Genomic DNA, 24,362 nt, shown 5'->3' on the forward strand with positions numbered 1-24,362 from the left:
GAGACAGGGTTTCTCTGTATAGCCCTGGCTGTCCTGGAACTCACTTTGTAGACCAGGCTGGCCTCGAACTCAGAAATCTGCCTGCTTCTGCCTCCCGAGTGCTGGGATTAAAGGCATGCGCCACCATGCCCGGCCTCATCCTGTCTTTCCTGATGCTCTCAGTGCTGAAAGGTAAGAGCCTCTATTTCCTTCCCCATCAGATCTAGCCACCTTTGTCCCTCAGAAACAATAAGCTGACTTTCAACCAGGTTTTCCTCTCCGGTGTCCAAAGCCTAGCTTCTACTCTAGGGACCAAAGAGAACTGAGTAGCTAGTTTACCTCCTTAGATAGAATCCAAACGCCGTTCTTCCCCCTCACCCCACCAAATTCAGTGTTTTTCCCCCTTAATCCATATGTTTGGTTTGCATGTTGGTGAGAGTAGGTTCAAGGCAAATTCAGCTGAGAAACAAAGAAGCAAAGAATTATTACCCGCAGCAGGCAAGGACAGACAGTAGTGATTTCCAGAGCGGCGCCATCCTCCAAAGGAATCCACACTGTCCAAAGGCGTCAAATAGGAAAGCCCCTGGCCTAGTACCTGGTGCTGGAGACAGCAACATTTCCTCTCCTTCCAGCATAGCTGTTTGACTGCAATTCTCAGCTCACTAAATACTGACAGGTTCTTTGTCTGATGGTGAAATGAGCCAATGCAAACCAGATTAGATTATATTAAATACAGGGTTATCGGGACCCTGCACTCAGTGAATTCACTGGCTCCGAGGGACCGAGTCCAGGGAAGTTGCCATGAGGAGAGAGAAGAAAGGGAGGGGGAAAGAGAAAGAGCTCACAGGCAAGGGGGAGGGGCAGAGGAGGAGGGGGAGGAGAGAGGGAGAGGGAGGGGGAGAGGGAGGGGGAGAGGAGAAGGGGGGAGGGAGAGAGAGAGAGAGAGAGAGAGAGAGATTATTAGATTATTATGGAAAAGTCTCTAAGGCAGCCCAGGACTAGAAAGGTCAGAGTTGGGGGCAGGGTTTGCAAGGTAGGGACTGAGGGATGCTGGGAGAACCTGGAGGTCAGGTCTGTTTAGATATGTTAAATATGCACCTCAGTCCCTTGTTCCCAGGTCTGAAACCAAACCTGCACTCCCCTCCCCCTACCTCCCCCCCCCAATCCCCTGGGACTCTTGGGGATCTCATGGAACCTCATTCTTCATTCCCAACCAGGCATCATGACCCATTATAGATTCCGTTTCCCAACAAGTTCCCGGCCCCCAGAGCCTCATCTTGTTTTTGGCTTTCTAATTGTGGCATTGTCTCCATGATCCATCTGATTCAACCTCCTGTGCTTCACCTGGCCATCCATGTCACCTCCCCTGGTCCTGATGCCATCAGGAATCTTGGGTAAGTGTGTGAGTCAATGACTGGTCGTTCAATGACCGAGTCGTTCGATGGAAAACTTCGTAGGCTGGAAGACAGTTGTAGTGATGTCCACCTTTAATCCCAGCACTCAGGAGGCAGAGGCAGGATCTCTGAGTTTAGGTCAGCCTGTCCTAATAGAGTTCCAGGATGACAGGCTAGAAAGACCCTTTCAAAAAATTAATATTATGGGTGGCACTCAAGGTTGTCTTTTGACCTCCACACATGCACCACAGTCCATGTCCACAAACGTGCACCACACACTCGAATATATAGTTTTTTTTTTAAAGATATATTTATTTATTATATGTAAGTACACTGTAGCTGTCTTCAGACACTCCAGAAGAGGGCGTCAGATCTTGTTACGGATGGTTGTGAGCCACCATGTGGTTGCTGGGATTTGAACTCCGGACTTTCGGAAGAGCAGTCGGGTGCTCTTACCCACTGAGCCATCTCACCAGTCCCGAATATATAGTTTTTTAATTTTTATTTTTCTCTCACACATTGTCTCCTCTCTGAGTTTCCCATCCATCCACTCTTCCCAGCCCCTCCCCCACCTCCCCTCTATCACAGATCAACTCCTCCTCTGCTTTCCTTTTAAAAGATTAAAGAGCAGAATATCCATCTAATATGGCCTAACTACATACAACAAGTCTGGGCACAAACCCTCATATCATGGCTGGGTATGGCAACCCAACAGGAAGGGGGAAAGCGGTGCTGGCAAGTGTCAGAGACACCCCCACTCCCACTGTTGGGAGTCTCACAGGAACGCCAGGCTACACAACCATTGGACCTAGCTCAGGTCCACACAGAGTCCATGTTTGTCTCTTCAGTCTCTCTGAGCCCCTCTGAGCCCCACTGAGTTGATTCTCTGGGTTGTATTCTGTGGTGTCCTCAACCCCTCTGGCTCCCACAATCCTCCCTCTGCCTCTTCTGTGGGCTCACTTTGGCACTGCCTAATGTTAGCCTGTGGAGCTCTGCATCTGCTCCCATCAGTGGCTGGATGGCATCTCTCTGATGATTAGTGGACCGGGCATCAGTCTGTGAGTATAGCAGAATATTAGAAATCATCTCATTGACTTTTTCTAGTCATGTGTGGCTCTATCCTGGGTCCTTGGTCTGTCTTGCTTTCGGGTCCTGGCCGTCCATGCAGTGTCAGGCATAAAGTCGCTGATGGACTTCAGAGCGTTTCCACTGCACGACACCGACCCCCAATGCCCTCTCTCCTTCCATTTCTTGCATCCTATTCCCACCGGAGCCCTCCAGTCCCCGTCCCTACGCGCCTCCAGTCCAGCCCCCCCAAAATTCTATTCTGCTTCCCCTTCTTAGAAAGACCCATGTGACCCCTTGAGCCCTCCTTGTTACTTAGCTTCTCTGGGTCTGTCCACTGTAGCGTGGTTGTCCTTTACCTGACAGCTAATGTCCATTTATACTTCAGTACACACCAAGTTTGCCTTTCTGGGTCTGGGTTACTGCACTTAGAGTGATCTTTCTACTTCTATCCATTTGCCTGCAAATTTCAGAATGTCACCATGGAATATTACTCAGATGTCTTGTCTTGTTTTAAGGATTTATTCATTATATGTAAGTACACTGTAGCTGCCTTCAGACATCCCAGAAGAGGACATGAGATTCCATTACAGAGGGTTGTGTGCCACCATCTGGTTGCTGGGATTTGAACTCAGGACCTCTGGAAGAGCAGTCAGTGCTGTTAACCGCTGAGCCACTGGGGGTTTGCAAAATGGCTCAGGAGGTAGAAGGTGTTTGCTGCTTGATGACCTGACTTTTCTCAGAGACATACAAAGTGAAAGGAGAGAGCCAGCTCCAGTTATCCTCTGCCCTCCACGTATGTGCTGCAGCACAGCGACCCCTCACGTTTCAAAACAGAGAACAGGGCAGGGGCTAGAGAGCTGGCTCAGTAGTTAGGTGCATCGTCCACTTTTAGAGGATCAGAGTTCAATTCCCGACAGCCACTTTCAGCTGCCCACAACTGTTTAGAACTCCAACTCCAAGGGATCTGCTGCCCTCTTCTGGTGTCTTCAGGCATTACACTTTCATGCACATACCCACACAGATACACATAATTAAAAATAAAAAATTAAGAGGGGCAGTGGTGGCGCATGCCTTTAGTCCCAGCACTTGGAAGGCAGAGGCAGGCGGATTTCTGAGTTTGAGGCCAGCCTGGTCTACAGAGTGAGTTCCAGGACAGCCAGGACTACACAGAGAAACCCTGTCTCAATAAACAAAACAAAACAAAACAAAATTAAATATCGGGAGGCGGGAACTACAAGATAGATGGCTCCTCAAACAACATTGGAGGTTGACCTTTGGCCTCAATATGCACACATATACATCTTCATACACCTGAGCATATACATACACATAGAACATTGGTAAGTTTTTAGCATGATGCTAGGAGTCCAAAGATGGAACTAATTCAGAATCTAGGGCGATCGTACTGCATGGCGACCCTAAGTGGTTGGGTCACATTCTCCTTCAGTACTAAATTGCACTACTCCAGCAGACCATAATATCATACGCTGATAACATAACCATCTCAGTTTGAGGATGTCCATTCTCTGATGTTCGTACAATGATGACATTTCCTACTGACTTGGAGTTCAGACCACCCTGGAAGTAAATGTTGCCTTATACAGCTGAGCTGGGTCAAAGGGTGGAGACTCTTAAAGAAACTCTAAACCAGTGCTTCTCAATCTTCCTGTGCCACAACCCTTTAGTGCATGTTCTGATGTTCTCACGTTCTGGTGACCCCAACCATAAAGTGACTTCATAACGGTAATCTTCTACTGTTATGAGTTGTAATGAAATATCAGATATGTACAGTATTTGATATCTGACCCCTGAAGGGTCATGACCCACAGTAGGTTGAGAACCCCTACTCTAAGGTATGCTGATACTATCTGCTGGGTGAGTTCCTTTTCTCTAATAGTTAAAGGATGGAAAGATGGAAGAACAGCTTGGCACACAGTGGAGGTTTAATGGTAGATGTTACAGATTTATTGGGTAAAGAAGGGACTCGGAGGAGCCCACCAGCTCTCAGGGGGTTGGGGTTTATTTGGGTTTAGAATGTCCCATTTGGTGAGCCTTCTGTCCTGTTTTTTATTGGCGTGAAGTTACCTATGTGCTCCTTCTATAGCCGGGACTGGGTCTCTGTCTGTGTCCACAAAGTGCAGAGATACCTGACTGGTTGACTGGCTGGGGTCAGAGCATATATCCTGACCTCCTTACAAGTGTAATACGTTCAGAAATGAGCCACCTCGTGCAAGGGAAACTGGGAATACACGTCAGAGAAAGGCAAACTGCTGGGGACAAAAAGCCACAAAGAAATTGAAATTTATTCTATATTGTTGGGGGCAAAAATCCATTTAAAAAAAAAAACAACCAAACTGGGCTTATTAGGGCCCACTCCCTCCCGCCATCCTAAATGGCCTTGGCCTCGATAGCTAAGGCACCTCACTCCCCCCACACTTGGCTGGGAATGTCCATTCACTGCGGATTCCTTTTTTCTGTTTTGACTGTTGTGTGTTGACATCATTTGTTTTTGTTTTGTTTCGTTTTGTCTCCTCCCTCAGGGTTGATGGGCAGACTGTTCCCCGATGGTAAGTGTGAATCTCTGTTCTCAGCTCACGAGGAGTGACGCAGCTACAGAATGTCTTACACTTTGTTTATTTGGTTCTAAATTTAAAATAAAATAAAAAATTATGCTGGGTGGTGGCACACCCCTTTAATCCCAGCACTCGGGAGGCAGAGGCAAGAGGATCTCTGTGTTCAAGGTCAGCCTGGTCTACAGAGAGAGTTCCTTGACAGCCAGGCTACACAGAGAAACCCTGTTTCCAAAAAAGAAAGTCCTACTGAACAGGCGCATGCGCCAAGGCATGCATGTGGAAGTCAGATGATACCGTGCACGAGCTGGGTCCCTCTCGCCACTGCGTAGGTCCTTGGAATAGAACTCAGATCTTCAGACTTGCTAGAAGGAACCTTCACATGCTGACCCATATTGCTGGCCCAGGTATGTGTGTGTGTGTGTGTGTGTGTGCATGTGTGCACATGTATGTGTATGTACATGTATGTGTAAGCATGCAAAGGGCAGTGGAGGGCATTGCCATCCAGTTTTATTTCTTTTAGTCTTACTTCTACGAGACAGCATCTCTCACTAAACCTAGATCTCACTGGTTTATTTTTTTCCGGTTGGCTTTGGTCAGTAAGTGCCTGAGATTCCTCTGTCCCTGAATCTCCATAGTATTGGGACTACAGGTGTAGGTGGCCGTAGCCAGGTTTTTATATACGTGCCACAAGGATCAGAACTTAGATTCCCACACTTGCACAGCGAGAACCCTTCCCCACGAAGCCATCTCCCAAGCCGTCCACCTCTAAAATCAACCTTGTGGGGCACTAATAGCTGTAATGCTAGACAACATAATATAATACACATACATACATACATACATACATACATACATGTGTATATTAAACCAGAGGCTCTCAACTTTCCTACTACTTCAACAGGGAGGTCCTCATGTTGCGGTGACCCCCCAACCAAAAAAAAAAAAATGATTTCGTTGCTCCTTTGTAGCTGCAATTTTGCTACTGTTTCAAATTGTAATGTAAGTATCTGAAATGCGGAATATCTGATGCGTGACCCTCAAATGGGTCTCCATCCACAGGTTGAGAACCACTGGTGTAAATCATGATGATAGTAGTTCTTTAATGCCTGCTTGGAGCTGAAACAAAGTAGCAAGTGACAAAGTTTAGCAGCCAGGCAGCAACATGGCTCACTGGGCAAACGTCACTTGCCACCAAGCATGACGGCCTGATTTCAGTCCTCAGGACCTCCAAGGGAGAAAGGGAGTAAAGCCGAACACTTCGCATCTGTAACTCTGCCACTTAGGAGGCTGAAGCAGGAGGTTCTTAAGTTTGAGGCCAGCCTGGGCTACTTAGTGAGTTCTAGGCTATGTCTGTTACTTTTCTCACGGTGTGACAGTCTACCCTGACCTTAGGAATTGAAGGGTTTATTTAGTTTACACGGGTGGGAGTGGGTGGGTTGTTCTGCTTTGATTCCTTTGGGCGCAGGTATGTGTGTGTGTGTTTGTGGAGGGGGCAAGATCTCCCTAAATGATGGAACATGCCTTTAGTTCCAGTACTCGGGAACCAGAGGTGGGTAGGTCTCTGGTCTACAAATCGAGTTCCAGGACAGCCAGGACTACACAGAGAAACCCTGGCTGGAGAGAGAGAGAGAGAGAGAGAGAGAGAGAGAGAGAGAGAGAGAACAGATGTATAATGTATACCACCTGAATTTTTTTTTTTTTTTTTTTTGGTTTTTCAAGACAGGGTTTCTCTGTGTAGCCCTGGCTGTCCTGGAACTCACTTTGTAGACCAGGCTGGCCTCAAACTCAGAAATCNGCCTGCCTCTGCATCTCGAGTGCTGGGATTAAAGGCGTGCGCCACTACGCCCAGCACCACCTGACTTTGAGTCCATTGTGTGTAGGTGCACATATGCAGGTGTACACGTCAGTGTGGAGGCCAGAGGTCAATGCTGGATATGTTTTTCAATCACTCTCCACATTATTTTTTTTCTTGAGACAGGCTCTCTTCAGTGAACCTGGAGCTCACTGTTTCCTTTTCGATTCTTTTAAATGTATTTATTTTTATTTAATGTGTATGGGTGTTTTGCCTGCTTGAATGCCTGTGAACCATGTGCATGCAGTACCCATAGGGTCCAGAAGAGGACATCAGATCGCCCTGGAGCTAGAGTTACAGGAAGTTGTGAGCCTCCCTGTGGGTACTGGGACTCAGAACTCCAGTCTGGCAAAAGCAGCCAATGAATGCTCTCCTTTGCTGAGCCATCTCTCTGAACCTTCCTGGTTTTGTTTTTATGAGGAACTATCGGAAGAGGCTCACGCAGCTAGGAGTGAATGAACCCAGATTTGGAGACAGATCCTGTTTGTTCAGCAACACTTTAGAATGGTACCCATGCGTCTTTGCCTCATCCAGCCATAATCATGTCTCTCAGCCCTTTTACAGCTGAGTTCTTTCCTGGTAGGACCATACCTGCACTCTTCCCCATGTCTGGAATAATTTTTCTCTTCCCCTTCCAAGATCTTTCCACTCAGCTAATCCCTGCTCATCTTTCAGGTTTCAGACAAAACATCATATCCTCCTCCGAGCCGCCTCCCCTGGTAACCACTCCAGGTCAGCAAGCAGCATCCCTTTAAAAGTTCCTGCCACACCCTGCAGGTTGACCAGCACACTACTCCCACTTCTGTAGCACTTCATGAGACGTTTGGTTCTCCCTCCCCTGCAAGCATCTGGAAAACCATGGATATTGTTCACTGGGGGGGTAGATATTATCTCACCCAAACCTTGCTTATGCTCAGGATACAGTAGTGCTTCATAGATATGTATTTTAGAAAGAGTGGTTGCAGACTCAAGTCCCTGTCCTATCCTGTAGATTGAGAGAGACTTGCTGTCTTAGTCAGGGTTTCTATTCCTGCACAAACATCATGACCAAGAAGCAAGTTGGGGAGGAAAGGGTTTATTCGGCTTACATTTCCATACTGTTGTTGATCACCAAAGGATACAGGACTGGGAACTCAAGCAGGTCAGAAAGCAGGAGCTGATGCAGAAGCCATTGGCGGATGTTCTTTACTGGCTTGCTTGCTCTGGCTTGCTCAGCTTGCTCTCTTATAGAACCCAAGACTACCAGCCCAGAAGTGGAACCACCCCCAGGGGGCCTTTCCCCTTGATCACTAATTGAGAAAATGCCCCACAGCTGGATCTCATGGAGGTATTTCCTCAACTGAAGCTCCTTTCTCTGTGATAACTCCAGCTGTGTCAAGTTGACACAAAACCAGCCAGTACACTTGGGTTGCCTGCTTTCGATAGCATCCTTATCTCTTGTCTCTTTCCAGTCAGGAATGCTTATCTGGTAGCAAAACTATTAATCAATCTCTCCCCCCCCCCCACACACACTTTGTCTCCTGCTCTCTCTCCCTCCCTCTCCCACCCCCCCCACTTTCACTCCCACACTTCTCTCTCCCTCTCTCTGCACCCATGTCGAACACGACGGCATTCATTCTTCCTTTCAGACAAGTCAGAAGTAAGAAGTGCTGTGAAATCTTATGACTCCCAACTCTCCCTACCCCCATTTTGCCAGGGATTGAACTCAGAACCTGTGTGCTAGGCAGGGGCTCTACCACTGAGTCACACCCCCCAGGTCCTACTTGGGGTATTCTAACAAGTGCTGTACTGTTACACTCTTTAACTTCCTATTTTCTTTCTTTTCTTTATTTTATTTTATTTTATTTTATTTTGCAGGGGAGGGGGCTGGTGTTTTTGTCCTTGTTTTTCATGACAGGGTTTCTCTGTGTATTCTTGGCTGTCCTGGAAGCAGTTCTGTAGACCAGATCTGGCTTAGAACTCACAGAGGTTCACCTGCCTCTTGCCTCCCTAGTGCTGGGATTAAAGGCGTAATAAAGAGGCATGTGCCACGATCGCCTGGCTTTTCACTTTCTATTTTCAAACGAGTTCTTACTAAGTTGCCCAGGGTACCCATGAACTCAACTGTCCCAAAATAAGAAGTAAAAAGAGGGTATAGCTCAGTGGTCGAGCAACTGCCTAGAATCCCCCAGTGAGGGAATGGGGGTAGAACTCAGCTGTATAAGATTCTTTATCGAATCCCCAGTGCCACAAGAAACTTTGTTAGAGCAAGCAATTCGCAAGTTATACAAAGGAAAACTAGAAATAATTTGGGGGAACTCTGTTCAGATAGGGTTGTACACTGGAGCCCAGGGGATGATAATGCAGACAGAATCCCAAACGGGTCACAACAATTCTATCGATTTACTTGGTTCAGTCCATTGCAAAGTCCCTGATTGTACAATATGAATATATTGAATGTTTCTGATCGGCTGAGCCAAATTCCACTTTCCTCTAGTCTAGTGCGGCTTGGGTTTCCCTTAATTGAAATGCCCGAAGCTGGATGTGTTTCAGATTTCAGACACTTTTAGGACTGTGAGCATTGCATGGACTCTGTCAGTTCAGACACTTACCCTGCCCCCAGTCTGATCTGGACAATGTCCAAATCCAGACCTGGATGTGCTGACTCAGGCTGGTCATCCCAGCCCTTGGGGGATAGATGGAGGAGGTGGTGGTGGTGGCAGTTTGGCTGGATTTGAACCTACAGAAAGAGTTGCAGGATAGCGTTGGTCTGTGGAGTGAGAGGACCCTGTCTCCAGTAAAAACAAATGGAGGCCAGAGGGGTGACTCGGTGGTTACAAACACTTTCTACTTACCTGAGTTTGGTGCCACCCACTTAAGACAGTTTACGATTGCCCGTGGCTTCATGTGGCTTTTGAGAGCATACACACATGCTTACACCGGCATATACATGTAAATAAAGTGAAATAAACTAAAAAAAAAAAAAAATGAAAACAAGTCAAAGGGAAGCTATTCGAGCATCACCTTGGCACTTGAAAATCTTGTAATGGAGTCATTTTGGTTTAGGGATGTTCAACCTGTGCAGGTAAGCAAGGGAAATAACTCAAGCTAGATTTTGTTAATGCTCACAGGTAAGGCAAGAGCGAGACGTTAGGAGACCGTTGGCTTTATCTGCTCGGGGATTCTACAAAACTGGTTTCCTCTTTAAGTTAGTTCAACAGAACACAAGAACAACCGTCAAACATTTTAAAAGGTATTTTATGAAGGAAAATGGAAGACACCAGAGAGAGTAGGGACTAATATTCATTTTATTCTCTGGTCCATTCTTCCCCACATGAACTCCTTGATTCTGCTTCCAATCTGCCTTCTAGTGAAAAGTAAGTTTTTTCTCCTTTTATTGTTGATGTCCTTTTGGTGTTTGCTGTTTGGTGGGAAAGTCTCAAGTAGCCCAGGCTAGCCTTAAACTCCGTATATAATCAAAGATGACCTCAAACTCTTGATCCTCCTGCCTCGGCCTCCTGAGTGCAGGGATTACAGGGGTATGCCACTATGCCTAGCAAAGAAAATTGTTTATATAGGGTATTTTTTCCTTCCTTTCTTGTTGGTAACTGAATGTTTCCAGGTACTTGGAAGGAGAAACAAGGAAGAAGGGAGCTAGGCATGGTGGTATGTGCCTATGATCCCAGCATTATGAAAGCTGAGTGAGGCAGGAGGGTTAGCAGTTCGAGACTAGCCTCAATTACATATCAAATTTGAGGTTAGCCTTGGTTACATAAAGGTTCTGTAGCAAAACAAAAAGGGGTTGGGGCAAGAAGGGGAGGAGAGAGGAAATTGTTTTTAGAGGAATTTACCCCACTGGTGGAGGAGACCCCAGGTGGCTTTCAGGCTCCGCCCACTTCCCCAGGACTGTAAACTGGGGTTTGGAACTGTTTGTATTACTGGAGTCCCAGTATTTGAGCAGATTCTGAAACTGCCCCCATTGTCCTAGAGCACAGGACAGCAGGAGTTACACGTGTTTATAGGTAGAAAACAAAACCAAATAAAAAACAGGATCCCAGCCTTCCTCCCTGACTGGGGATGAGGGTAGGGTGGGAGGTGAGATGTGGGGAGGGTCGGGAGGCCTGACAGAAGAGTAGAGATGCTTTCCTGATGTCCTCTAGACTGCTGGAAGGTGAATCCCCAGGCGACTCCAGGCATAGGGATGAATGTGTCTTAAAGCAGACAGGTTACAGATGATCCAGCATCTCTGTATACAGTCTCGCCGGTGCTGTTTTGACTGGATGATACTTCCGTGTCCCTTGTGGGGTGGCCTCTGCTGAGGATGCTCCAGGCGGAGTGAGGGAGGGTCAGTCATTGCTAACACCCTTTTCTTCTTCTTCACTACCAACAATCCCACCTGGATTTCCCTCTCCTTGATGCTCCGGTTTCAACAGTATTGAAACGCAAGTTCATGTTTCTTCTTTCACCTGCTTCACCTTCTTATGCCTGCCAAGAGGCTCACATCTGTGCAGGGACTGTCAGGAGTGGAGGCAGAACAGGGAGTGCAGGACTCTCAGCTTCCAAAGGGCAGGTGGAGGAACAGCAAGATGGCTAAGAGGGTAAAAAGAGCTTGCAGCTAAGCCTGAGTTTAATCACCAGTACCCAGGTGGTGGAAGAAGAGAATTGACCTCTACACACACACACACACACACACACACACACACACACACACACCAATAAATAAGTAAATACCATACAATTTTTAAAAAGTATAAGAGAAGCTTAAAGAGATGGATTGGTGATTAAGAGCATTTGCTGATCTTCCAGAGGATCTGAGTTCAAATCCTACCCACAGATGGTGGTTCACATCTGCTCTTAATGCCAGCTTCAGGGGATCTGAATCTGATGCCTCTTCTTCTGGCCTTGACACACACACACACACACACACACACACACACACACACACAAAACAAGCTGGGCAGTGGTGGTGCACACCTTTAATCCCAGCACTTGGGAGGCAGAGGTAGGAGAATCTCTGAGTTCGAGGTCAGCCTGGTCTACAGAGTGAGTTCCAGGACAGCCAGAGCTACACAGAGAAACCCTGTCTTGAAAAGAAAAATAAAATAAAATAAAAAATAAAAAATAAAAACAAATAGTTTCAAAAATTGGGGGCTGGAGAGGAGCACTGGCTGCTCCTCCCGAGAACCTGGGCTCAGTTCCTGGCACTCACATGCCAGCTCACGACTATCTGTAATTTTAGTTCAAGGGGACCCAACCTCTTTTTTCTATTTTAAGATTAACTTATTTTATGTATATGTAAGTACACTGTTGCTGTCTTCAGACACACCAGAAGAGAGCATCAGATCCCATTACAGATGATTGTGAGCCACCATGTGGCTGCTGGGAATTGAACTCATGACCTCTGGAAGAGCAGTCTTAACCACTGCGCCATCTCTCCAGCCCCCAACCTCCTTTTCTTACCTGTGTACCAGGTATACATGTGGTACACAGACATATGCAGGCAAAACACTCACACACATGAAATCAAATACATAAATAAACATGTAAAGATAGTGATAACTTTAACATGCTCAGCCTCTCCCATTAGTCCTTCATCACTGTCAGAGTCTCTTTTGACCTCCATGTCTCTTAGGCTAGTCTTCTTCAGCTCTGCTCTAAGGCCCGCTGTCCTGGGCTCTGAGCTCCCATCTCCCTCCATCTAATGTTGTGATTTATTTCTCCCTCCTGTGGTCTCCTCTCTCATGGACCCTGGACTCATCAACACCTCCTGTCTCCTGGATGGACCACAGGGATCCTTGGTAAGTCCTTCATTCTATGTGGGCCCTGGACTTGTGTAACCTGAGATGTGTCACCAATGGGCTCAGGACTCCCTGGAAATTCAGGTCCTGACTCAAATCACTGGAACATGCACTGGGAGTGATGGTGCACACCTATAATTCTAGTGCTAGAGAAGCACCAACTGGTGGGTCTCGGGGGCTCACTGGCCTGCCAACATAGCCTACTCGGTGAGCTCAAGGTCAATGGGAGACTCTATTTCTAAAAATAAGATGGATAGCTCCTGAAAAATGACAACTGGGTTGACCTCTGACCTGCCTGCCCGCCTCCATGTCTGTACACGTGGCAGAAACACACCATGCATACACACACACACACACACACACACACACACACACACACACACGCTAGCAGGATGCTTCATCGGGTCAAGCATCTTGTTGCTAAGCCTGGTGGCCTAAGTTTGATCCCCAGATCCTATATAGTGGAAGGAGAGAACTGACTCCTGCAAGTTGTCCTCTGACCTCTACATGCGTGCTATAATATGTTTGTGCCCACAGTCACATGGGTACACACACACACACACACACACACACACACGATGATGATGATGATAGTGGGGGTGGTGGTGATGGTGTGATATAGGCAGTACTGGGCATAGTACTACACACCTTTAATCCCAGAGACAAAGGAAGGGAAAGCTCTGTGAGTTTGAGGTCAGCCTGGGCTACATAGCAAGTTCCAGGTCAGCCAGAACTTCAGTGAGACCCAAACAGACTTGACAAGCCTTCCCAGTGAGAAATTGCTATACCACTTAGAATTTAATAAGGAAAAACTCTCTAATGAGCCTGAGCACAGAAGAACCAGCTCTGAACAGAACATCTTATCTTCTGTAGCCTCACAGTCCAGGTTACATTTTGGGCAATTAAACATGTTTTACGGAGACAAAAAAGCTAAGCTTTGATTGTTTAGATAGATGCAAGAGTTACAGGATAAAATATTGTCATCTCTACCTGGATGGACTAGGACTGCTTTACCATGTATCTGTCCTGCTTCAGCCTGGCAAAAAAATCACCCTCCTCTGGGTAAGAGACTCAGAGAGCTCCGTTAGCTAATCTCTGCTTTGTGTGTTTAATATTTCATAAGCAGGTTTAGTAGGTCCTCTGTAACATGAATTTATTATTCCCAGTTTCTCCTCTATCAAAAGAAAAGAAGGAAAGAAAGGAAGAAGGAAGGAAGGAAGGAAGGAAGGAAGGAAGGAAGGAAGGAAGGAAGGAAGGAAGAAAGGAAGGAAGGGTGGGTAGCGAGGCATGCATGCAGGCAGGCAGACAGGCAGGCAGGCAAGTGGGCCAGAATTCCACAGGGCTCTTAGGAGACAGAGGTCTGGGGTGAGCGTGTGAGCTCTATTGACCTGGGTTCTGTCTGGCTACCTTTGAGATTCTATTTGCATTTCTTTATTTTTTTAGGTCTGTTGAGCCTCCAAGTACTGAATGGTGAGCTGGTGACCTCATCATTTCTGGTTTTGCTTAAACAGCGGTATTAGCTTTTCAGGTTGGAAGAGATGTTACCGAACCCTACATACCTCAGCTCCACAATCATCAGCAACACAACCCCATGACATGCATTCAAGCAGCAGACAAACTTCATGTTCCATTCGCTGTGCTGTGTCGTCTTCTGGGCGTTGAGATAGAAGAGGGAATAAGATATATCAAATGTATACCAGGTGCAGCTGGCAAGCTGAGTGAGGTGGTACACACCTGTAGTGCCAACACTCTGGAGGTGATCACAAGAGGATCAGAAGTTCAAGGCCAGCCTGAACTACTTGAGACCCTGTCACAAACAAACAGCTGGAGAAAAGGCTCAGTGAGAAAATGCACTTCTTGCCAAGACTGATGATCTGAGTTCAATCCCTGGGCTGCGAGTCGTGGCAGGACAGGATGGACTGTCTGTCGTCAGTTGTGCTGTAACCTCCACATGTATACTCTGGCACACAAATTCATACCACACACACACACACACACACACACAAACATGCACACTACCACCACAATACACACATACCATACACACACCCCACCACCGTATACATACACACACACCCCATCACCACACACCATATACCACACACACACACACACACACACACACATTCCTCATATCACACATACACATCCATGCACACCACACATACATACAAATACCCACTAACACCACCACTACACATTCACAAACACAACCCACACCCTACCCAGACCCCACACTACACACACATACCACCCCCACCACACACACGCATACCAAATAAGCAAATGTAATTTTAAAACAGAACCAGACAAACAGATGCAGCTGGTATTTTGATGAGAGGGGAATGACGTGGTCCCGAGGCAGGCGCAGAGTCTGAAGAGCACTGTTGTCCTACGGAGTGAGGAGAGCTGAGGACATGGGAGCACAGTGTGGAGGAGGCTGATGTGTTTTTAGAGGATGCTAGAGGGAACTGGGCCATCACGGTCCACAGGAAGTGACATCTAAGCCAAGGCGTGAAGGAACGAAGGAGATCAACACGCACGTGCATGCTGTGTGCATGCATGTGCGTGCATGTGTGTGTATCTATGGGGAGGGCATGTCACAAAGAGGAATAGTCAAGTAGTAGTGGAGAACCCGAGTCAAGTGACATTAAGCAGGTGACCCCCTTTCAACAACGGGTCCCAGAAGCACCATTTGCAGCTGGGTTTCCACCCAGTCCCTAATTTTCCTTTATTTTTCTTTCCTTTCCCTTTCTCTCATTCTTTCTCCCCTCCCTCCTCTCCTCTCCTCTCTCTAGTTTTTCCTTCTTAGAAGAAACAAGTAACTGCAAAGAAGAAGGGTGGGTGGGGCTGTGTGCTCGAGACCTCGTGCTGGGTGGGCAGCGGTTAGCACCTCCCCTCTGAGTGAGATACACTGTAGTATTGGAGGAAAGGTCAGATAGCTGCGTCAGCGTCAGCGCCTGAGGCTTCTGGGAATATCCAAGGTCCCAGCCACCCTCTCCACTCGGCTCTTCTGAGTCAAGGCACCTGACACACTGAGGCAAGAAGAAGTGGCATTCTGCTTCCGCCGACCTCCAGATGGATCCTCTCCCCTGGAAATGCTTGGGTAAGTTGAGTGGCAGGCGAATGTGGCTGGAAACTAAGAGAGAAGGGAAGACCACAGATGCAAGCCTCCTGGTGCTGGTGGATCACTCCTGTTAAGCGATCTTGGATTAAGATGCCCAGCGCGACTCGGGCAGAGCGCATGTCTAGTGAGCACAAAGACCAGGATCTGGTCCCTAGGGCCATGCGCAACAGGAGTGGCGCCTCACACCTGTAACCCTGGCACTTGGCAAGATCAGAAGTTCGAGGGCAACATGGGCAGCTTAGAAAGGTCCAAGGCCTGTTTTGATTTCGTGAGACCCCCCTTTTCAAAACACAAAACAAAGAAAAAAAAAAAAACATCGGAAAAGGTAGGTAAGACTGCCGGATGTCATTATCAGAGGCCAGCATGGACACGGAGGCAGGGGAAGCTCAGGTTACAGGCTGGATGAGTAGCTAATTCGGGGCCAGCTTAGTATGGTGAGACTTTGTCTCAAAAACAAGACAAAACAAAAATGAACAGCAACAACGATAACAACAAACCACTGGGCACGGAGTACTTAGAACAATGGTTCTCAACCTTCCTAACACTGAGACCCTTTAACACAGATCCTCATGGTTGTGGAGACTCCCAACCATAAAACTGTTTTTGATACTACTTCATAACTGTAATTTTGCTACTGTTGTGAGTTGTAAAAATATCTGTGTTTTCTGAGGACCTCTGGTGACCCCTGTAAAAGGGCCGTTCAGCTGCGGGGTCCTGACCCATAGATTGAAAGCTGCTGATTAGGAGGTAGAGAAAAGATGAAGGCTAGCCTGGACTACATAGCCCGTTGGAGGCCATTGAGCTCCAAAAGACCTGGTCTCAAAAACAAACAAACAAACAAACAAAACAACCTCTAGTAACGTCCCCGGGAAGTGTAATTTATACAGAACATAACAATCCTAGCAGTAAGAATATGCACCCGCAATTAAGAGTTGAGTTCCTGGGTTGGCAAGAGGGCTGAGGAGGTGAAGGCGCTTGCCTCCAAGCCGGAGGGCCTGAATTTGATCCCCAGTGGAGGCAGAGAACCAGTCCCTGGCATTTGTATGCCGTTTAAAGGAAGCACCAAGCAACATATACTTTAGGAGGTTAGGGGAATCCTGCAGCCACCCGACATAACGGACACTGGGGCCCACAGGATGGTTCCATGGTCAAAAGCATTTTTGGAACGGTTCAAGCAGAACCCACTTAAAGGTGGGGGGGGGACAACCCTGACTCCACAAAGCTGTCCTGTGACCGCATGTGTGGCACACCCACATAGTGATAGAATGTATTGTCTCAGTCACTTGCCTATTGCTGTGATGAGACACCATGACCAAGGCAACTTATAAAAGAAAGCATGTAATTGGTTGGATTCCTTACGGTTTCAGAGGATGAGTCCATGACCGTGACGGTGGGGGACACAGTGATAGACAGGCATGACAGGTACGTAGCAGGCAGGCATGACACTGGGGCAGTAGTTGAGAATTTACATGAGAGAGAGAGAGAGAGAGAGAGAGAGAGAGAGAGAGAGAGAGAGAGAGAGAGCGAAAGCAGGAGAGCTCACTGGGAATGGATGGTGTGGCCTTTTTAAATCTTAAAGTCCACCCCCAGTGACATACCTCCTCCAACAAGGCCACACCTCCCACCCTTCCAAAACATTCTAGGAACTGTGAAAGCCAAATATTCAAATGTATGAGCCTTTAAAAAAATAAAGAACATTACAGTTGGGGATGCAGGCAAGATGTCTTAGCAGGTCAAAGTGCTTACTGCTAAACTTGATAACCTGAGTTCAACCCTCAAGATCCACGTGAGGGAAATGGGGAACTCATGCAAAGTGTCCTGTGGAATTCTGTTGAGCAAGCCAGGCCAAATTGGCGAGCCCCAGGTTCGGTGAGAGAGACCCTGACCCAGGAGGGGAAAACACGATAGAATAAATGAAATACAATAAAAATAAGATGGAGAGGGGCTGATGAAGGAACCGACATGCACGTGTGTGTGCATGCACACCCAGAACACATACATAGGTACAATGCACACAGAGAGCGGCAGAACAATTAGTAAGATGGACTTGAAGGTGCGAGCCTGGGATCCCAGTCCTTGGGAGGTGAGGCAGGAGGGTCAAGGGGTCACCCTTAGCTACGGATTAAGTTTGAAGCCAGCCTGAGGTACATGGGATCCTGTTCCAAAAAAAATCAAAGCAAATAAACAGTCAAAAGGACAAAAAGAGGAAAATTAGTGAGGTTCCCTCAGAGCTACAGGTGGTTTGCTGACAGGGTTTTTGTTCTTGTTGTTTCTTTGTTTTTTGTTTTTGTTTCTTGTTTGTTTGTTTGTTTGCTGAGTACATGTTAGACTCTATGCAGAGGAGCAAACAGTTTGTCTGGAAGTTGAGTGGTTACCAAGATGGGAGGAAACGGCCACAATCTTGAATACAAATGAAACTTCCAACCCAGGAGACATCTAGGGGCACAAGTATGGAGTGCCACGGGGGAAGGGGGTTTCTGGGTATTATTAATCATTGTCAGCATTTGCCTTTAGTGAAGCCTCCTCCAGCTACCACCACAGTCAGGGGATTTGTGAGGAGCAGTGGATGGAGCTTTCTGAGGTGTGCCTACATGGTGATTACATTCTTCTTCGTGTCCTACACTAAAGGGGACTGGGTGAGGAGGGAGCCTTTCTCTCTATGGAGGGAGGAAGGTTGATGAGAGGGAGGGACAGGGTAGGGAGAGATGGAGGAGGTATCATGGGAGAAGGGAGCCTGCACAGAGCTGTCAGAAGGGTTGAGATAGGAGGGGAGACTGTCCTATGAAGTGGTATCACCCAAGTGTATACTCGTGTGTGTGTGTGTGTGTGTGTGTGTGTGTGTGTGTGTGTGCGCGCGCGCGCGCGCGTGGGTGCGCACACACACACAATCGCATAGATGACATCGGACAGCTTTCAGGAGCCAGGTTTCTCCTTCTACTGTTCCAGAATCGATATGCCTTCCCAGTGATAAACCACCCTGACCATTTTGGAGATTAAAACGGAAAATTAGGATAATTGCACATATACTGCTAATACCCAAAGAGGAGCTGGCCATGGATAAGAGATTTTACTAACTTAAATATACCTTGGTCATATGTATTTTACATCGTACTAGCCCCAGGGTACACTTTGAGCAATTTAAATGGAGATTGGAGGCTTCAAACCGGTTGCCAGAACTATGTTTTATGTATACTAGCGTTGATTTCTTCAAATGGTTATTACCCAGGGTGATCCTACCCAGCTGGAAGAATTATGGTTTTACAGATAAGAGCACAGAAGCCCTAAGGCAGACCAAGATTCAGTAATGATTGTGACCCTGTGTTACCCCCTGGAGCTGCCTCTTAGAAGCATATTCTTTGATGTGGGGTTGCTTCCTTTTGTTATGGGAATGGAGCCTAATTGACAGTCCTGGCGCGTAAACATAAGCAGAAATTTTCTTAACGACTCTAAACTGTAATCGTGGTATGGAATGAAAGTTCTGCACCAGCCCCGTGAGAAGCACACTGCTTACCTCACAGCCACGCTGGAAGCAGCACTCCAACAAAAATTCTTTGTGTCACTTAATATTTCCTAAGCAAGCTTGTGAGTACATCCGATAGAGCCTTAGTTTTACTACTCCAATTTACTGGCGTTGCTGCCCCATTCAATCTCAGAGACTGAATTCTGACTGGACTTGGCCACCAGTGGCCTCTGTTACTGAACCACCTCCACAGATGGGATAAGAGCCAGGCGTCGCTCCACTAAGAGTTGTTTCCCTGTGAACCTCCTCCCTCCGCCTCCCCCCTCCATATTCAGGAGAGTCTTAAGGAACACATCTTCACATTTCTGCCCGCTGAGCAGTCTCTGGGGTCTCTAATGGAGACTAGGATGACCTAGGATGACCTTGGATGACCAGGATGAAGTTCCTTCAGCTTCCATCTAGGGACCAACCCAGGGCTTCATCCATACTGAGCAAGCACCGTACCAACTGAGCCACAGGCCCAGCCCATCTGCGTTGTGAAGTCAAGCCCCTGGGTACTGGGTGTGGAGTGAATTTGGAGCAGAATACCAGAGCAAGAAGAGACAAGGATGGTCAGGCCAAGGGCTGAAGTTAGTAGTAGACCCAAGGAAAATCCTGCTAGATCCGCTTGACCAGTGGTCCTCACCCTTCCCAATGCTGTGACCCTTTGACACAGTTCCTCATGTGGTGGGGACCCCCCAGCCACAAAATTATTTTCATTGCTACTTCATAACTAATTTTGCTACTGTTACAAATTATAATATAAACATCTGTGTTTTCCCGTGGCCTTAGGTGGCCCCTGTGAAAGGGGTCTGACCCACAGGTGGAGAACTGCTAGCCTAGATTCTTAGCAGGAATGCGGCTCATGGATTCGGGTTGAGGGCTGAGGGAGACAGGGAAACCCCGGAGGTAAATCCCCGATGTTGTTTGATTTTTATTTTTTATTTTATTTTTCTCCGTTTCACATCCATGCCTTCATCGTTGCTGGCTTCTCCAGTGTTACTGTCGCTACTGTAACCCGGACCTGGATTTGAGGTATGACATGGCAGGGAAGGGCATGTTACCTTTTGCCAATGGGTCAGGGAGGTGAGCTTTAAACCTCTTGTTTGGTTGGTTTTTTTTTTTTTTTTTTTTGAAACAGGGTTTCTCTGTGTAGCCCTGGCTGTCCGGGAACCTTTCAACTTCTTTAATTACATTGTGTTGCTGTTATTATTATTATCATCATTATTATTATTTAGGGGCGTGTGCCATGTGTCTGTATACTTGTGTCATGGCACACAAACGGTTAGGGGCAGCTTACTGGAGTCAGTTCTTTCCTTCTTCCTTACATGTTCCAAGGACAGAACTTAGTTTTCAGTCTTGGCAGCAAAGTGGCTTTACCTGCTGCCACTGGATTCAGGAGCTTGGTTTTAAATAACTAATTTTTGAAGTTAGGCCCTGGTTCTTCCTCCCAGCTCCACGCTCCCAGGAATAAGACTCAGACTCAAAATACATTTACAAATACCTTGGCCATGTAGCTAGGCTCTTCTCTGACTAGGTATAACTCAAACATCCCATTTATTGTTGCCTACATTCTGCCATGGGGCTGGCTACCTGTGCTAATCTCCTCACATCTTCCCAGCAAATCTCTTGCTTGGTTCTATCTCAGAATCCTTTCTCTCTCCTGGGTGTCCCACCTTCTACTTCCTGCCTAAGCCATAGGCCATAGGCTTTTTGACTGATGGGTTGTGCATCTATACAACACACAAGATATTCTCTCTAAAATCTAACATCCAAGGTAGGGTTTGTAAGCTCAAAGTCAGAGTCACAGAATTGCGTGGGAAGTCCCAAGTTCATTCTCTTTTCCTGTGGGAGCTCTGTGTGTTCCCCCTCCCCAGCATAATATATAAAATAAAATAAAATTCTATGTGGGATTATTATTATTAAATAAGACAGCTTGGGAGATAGTTCAGAGGTTAAAAACATGCACTAATTTTGCAGAGGACCCACATTAAATTATCAGCACCCACATTATAGGACGTGCACAACCTGTAACTCTAGCCACAGGAGACCAGGTGCCCTGTTCTGGCCTGCAAGGGCACCTGCATTCACATGGACATACCTACACACACACACACACACACACCCACACCCACACCCCCCCACACACATAATTAAAAATAAACTAGGGGCTGTAGAGATGGCTTAGTAGGCACAAGCACTTGCTGCTCTTGCAGAGGGCTCAGGTTTGGTCCCTGACACTCACAGAGTGGCTCACCACCATCAGTACCCGGATATCTGACACTCCCTTCTGGCTTCCACAGACGATGCATACATGTGGGGCACATACATACATACATACATGTGGACAAATACACACGTAAAATAAAAGTAAATCTTTAAAAATATCTTTTAAAATATGGGTGCTGGTGGAACATGCCTTTAGTCCCAGAACTCGGGAGGCAGACCTCTGTATTCGAGGCCAGCCTGGGAGCCAGACCATGTCTGCTTTTCCCATCAGGTCAGCATATCCAGGCTCATTGCCTACTGAGCTGGACTGGAGGGAGGGGAAACTTAGCTGGGGTGGGTGGGTGCAATGCAGAACCTCAGCTGGCGGTGAGTGCATGAGAAACAGCCTTTGGGAGACAGCTTCAGTGAGATAGCTCATTAAATGTGTGTGTGTGTGGGGGGGGTGTGCTATCTAAACCTTTGGGGAGTGGATAGAATCTTTTGGGGTGAATGTACATCACTGGCTGGGGCCAAGGTTCTGGGAATGCCTTATTTGCATAAAAAGAAATTATGCAAAATTATGCTTGCTGGGCTTACCTTAAGGATGGAGAAAGTTTAACCTGTAACCTGGCTGCCGGGTTGCATGACCACTGCGTGAGCTAGGAGGAGCAGGCACTACTCTTGCCAGTCTCAAGATGAGATTTCCCAGATCTCGTTCTTGCTCCAGACTTGCTCCCCTATTGGCACAGCTCCCCATCCTCACAATCCTCATGAGGTCTGAGGGAAGTGACATCGGCAGGTGGAACAGTTTGGGGGAAGGAGGAACAAAGTGGGAGGAGCCAGGCCCTGAACCCCGGCGCGCGGGTGGGGGTGGGGGTGGGGGGTGGAGGTGAGAAGCGCAAGCAGGTTCAGGGGTCTGGGTCTTATGGGGTTGTTGGGGAGCTATGAGGCAAGCAGTCCGAGAACATATGAAGACGTAAATAAGACGTAAATAAGTGTCCAACTGTAACTTTCCTCCTTCCTCCTCTTCTGTAGAGACGACCCCTGCTGTTCCTTCCAGTGCCGCCGCTCTGGTTTCGCTCAACTCTCACAAGCCCTCCCGAGTCTTTCACATCCTAAGGAAGCTCCTCGCACTCTGGCTTATCAACTAGCAGAGTATGAGTGTGTCCAGAGACCCTGCAGGAAGCCTGTCTGAGGACCGTGCCCTGTGACAATAGCCAGTAGAGCAGCCGAGTGAGCCTTTGCAGGGCTTTCCCCAACACTTTCTCTTCTGCGCCATTTTCAACCTTTCTTTATTGTGCAGTAATTAATGTTTGTTTCTTACATTCACAGAACAGCAAATGACACAGGGTGGAGGGGCGCTAGGAATCATCTATAATTTTCAAAAAAAAAAAAAAAAAAACCTTGATTTTTGATTCAGTGTGTATTCAATGAGTACCGTGTGATTCTGTGTGTATTGAGGGCATTGGCTCAGCAGTGAGTATCTTTAACCACTAAGCCATTGTGCTGACCCTCAAACAAAAATCCAAGAGCAGAAAGCCCTGTCTCTTTCTGCTTTCAGATGTTGACTGAAAGTGTGCTTTAAAACTCCCTGACATGCTGGGCTTCCTTCCTCGCTTTCCAATGCTTCTCTCTCCTGTATTGCAGCAGGACGGCTTTGGTAGGTCCTATAGCTTCTGCCTGGGTCAGTTCTTTGCTCTTGAGCGTCTGTTCGTGACCTTTCTTAACATATGCTGTTAATGAGAATAATATTTCCCCAGTCTCATTTGATGGCTCTGCTGGGACTCCCCATGATTTCTGGTAACACTTTTTCTTGCCCCCTCCCCTTTTTCGTTTTTGTTGTTGTTTGTTTTTTTGTTTTGTTTTGTTTTGTTTTTCAAGACAGGGTTTCTCTGTATAGCCCAGGCTGTCCTGGAACTCACTCTGTAGACCAGGCTGGCCTCGAACCCAGAAATTCGCCTGCCTCTGCCTCCCAAGTGCTGGGATTAAAGGTGTGCGCCACCACTGCCTGGCTCCTTTTTTATTTTTTATTTTTTTAAGACAGGGTTTATCTGTGTATCCCTGGCTATCCTGGACTCACTTCACTGTGTATAACAGGCTGGCCTTAAACTCACAGAGATCCACCTGCCTCTGCCTCCTGAGTGGTGAGATTAAAGGTAAGTGCCACCACTATTATTTCCTGTCTTTTAATACTTTAATTGGCAGAGAAAATGGACCCATAATCCTGTACCTTCTATTAAACAGTGGTTACGGAGAATCAGGAGTTGAGAGCCATTTTTGACTTAATAGTGAGTATCAAGCCAACCTGGAATACATGAAAATTTGTCTCAAAACAAAAAACAAGAGGATGGCTCAGCAGTTAAGAACAGGGCTCCTCTTGCAAAAGACCCAAGTTCAGTTTCCAGCATCCACAGACAGCTCACAACTGTCGGTAACTCCAGTTACAAAGGATCTGCCGCCCTCTTCTGGTCTCTGCTGGTACTGCATACATATGGCATACTTCGTGAAGGCAAATCACACATATAAAATAAAAACATCTTTAAAAAAAAAAAAAGTAGCTGGTCTACAGAGTGAGTTCCAGGACAGCCAGGGCTACACAGAGAAACCCTGTCTCGAAAGAAAAAAAAACAAGCAAAAAAAAAAAAAAAAAAGGTTCCGGGCTATATACCGGTTATATGCACTGCTTTATCCTTGGCAATCACACTAATTTGGCTCCTAATAAGTTACAATTCAGACCAGAGGAACAAGGATATTCATTAAAGTGGGCAGTGACCCAGCTTGCCTCAAGAGTCGGATTTTGGATTTCCTGTCCAATTTGGAGAAGAAAAGAAACTTGAGTGCTCCATACTGTTGCACTCTGTTCACTTACTTTTATTTATTTATTT

The 24,362-nt window shown here is 46.9% G+C and overlaps 1 protein-coding gene across 1 annotated transcript in view; it reads left to right on the forward strand.

Annotated features, from left to right (window-relative positions):
• Window positions 1-22,672, forward strand: part of Eddm13 (epididymal protein 13) — a 29,375-nt gene extending 6,703 nt beyond the window's left edge. Inside the window, exons 4-12 of the mRNA XM_029532052.1 lie at window positions 163-171; window positions 1,365-1,373; window positions 4,982-5,008; window positions 7,542-7,598; window positions 14,087-14,113; window positions 15,456-15,487; window positions 18,290-18,406; window positions 20,267-20,304; window positions 22,513-22,672. Coding sequence (XP_029387912.1) covers window positions 163-171; window positions 1,365-1,373; window positions 4,982-5,008; window positions 7,542-7,598; window positions 14,087-14,113; window positions 15,456-15,487; window positions 18,290-18,406; window positions 20,267-20,304; window positions 22,513-22,672 — 476 coding nt within the window. The remainder of the gene's footprint in view (window positions 1-162; window positions 172-1,364; window positions 1,374-4,981; window positions 5,009-7,541; window positions 7,599-14,086; window positions 14,114-15,455; window positions 15,488-18,289; window positions 18,407-20,266; window positions 20,305-22,512) is intronic.
• Window positions 22,673-24,362: the final 1,690 nt, after the last annotated feature.

The sequence above is a fragment of the Mus pahari genome, chromosome 19, assembly GCF_900095145.1.
Source record: "Mus pahari chromosome 19, PAHARI_EIJ_v1.1, whole genome shotgun sequence".
NCBI lineage: Eukaryota > Metazoa > Chordata > Mammalia > Rodentia > Muridae > Mus > Mus pahari.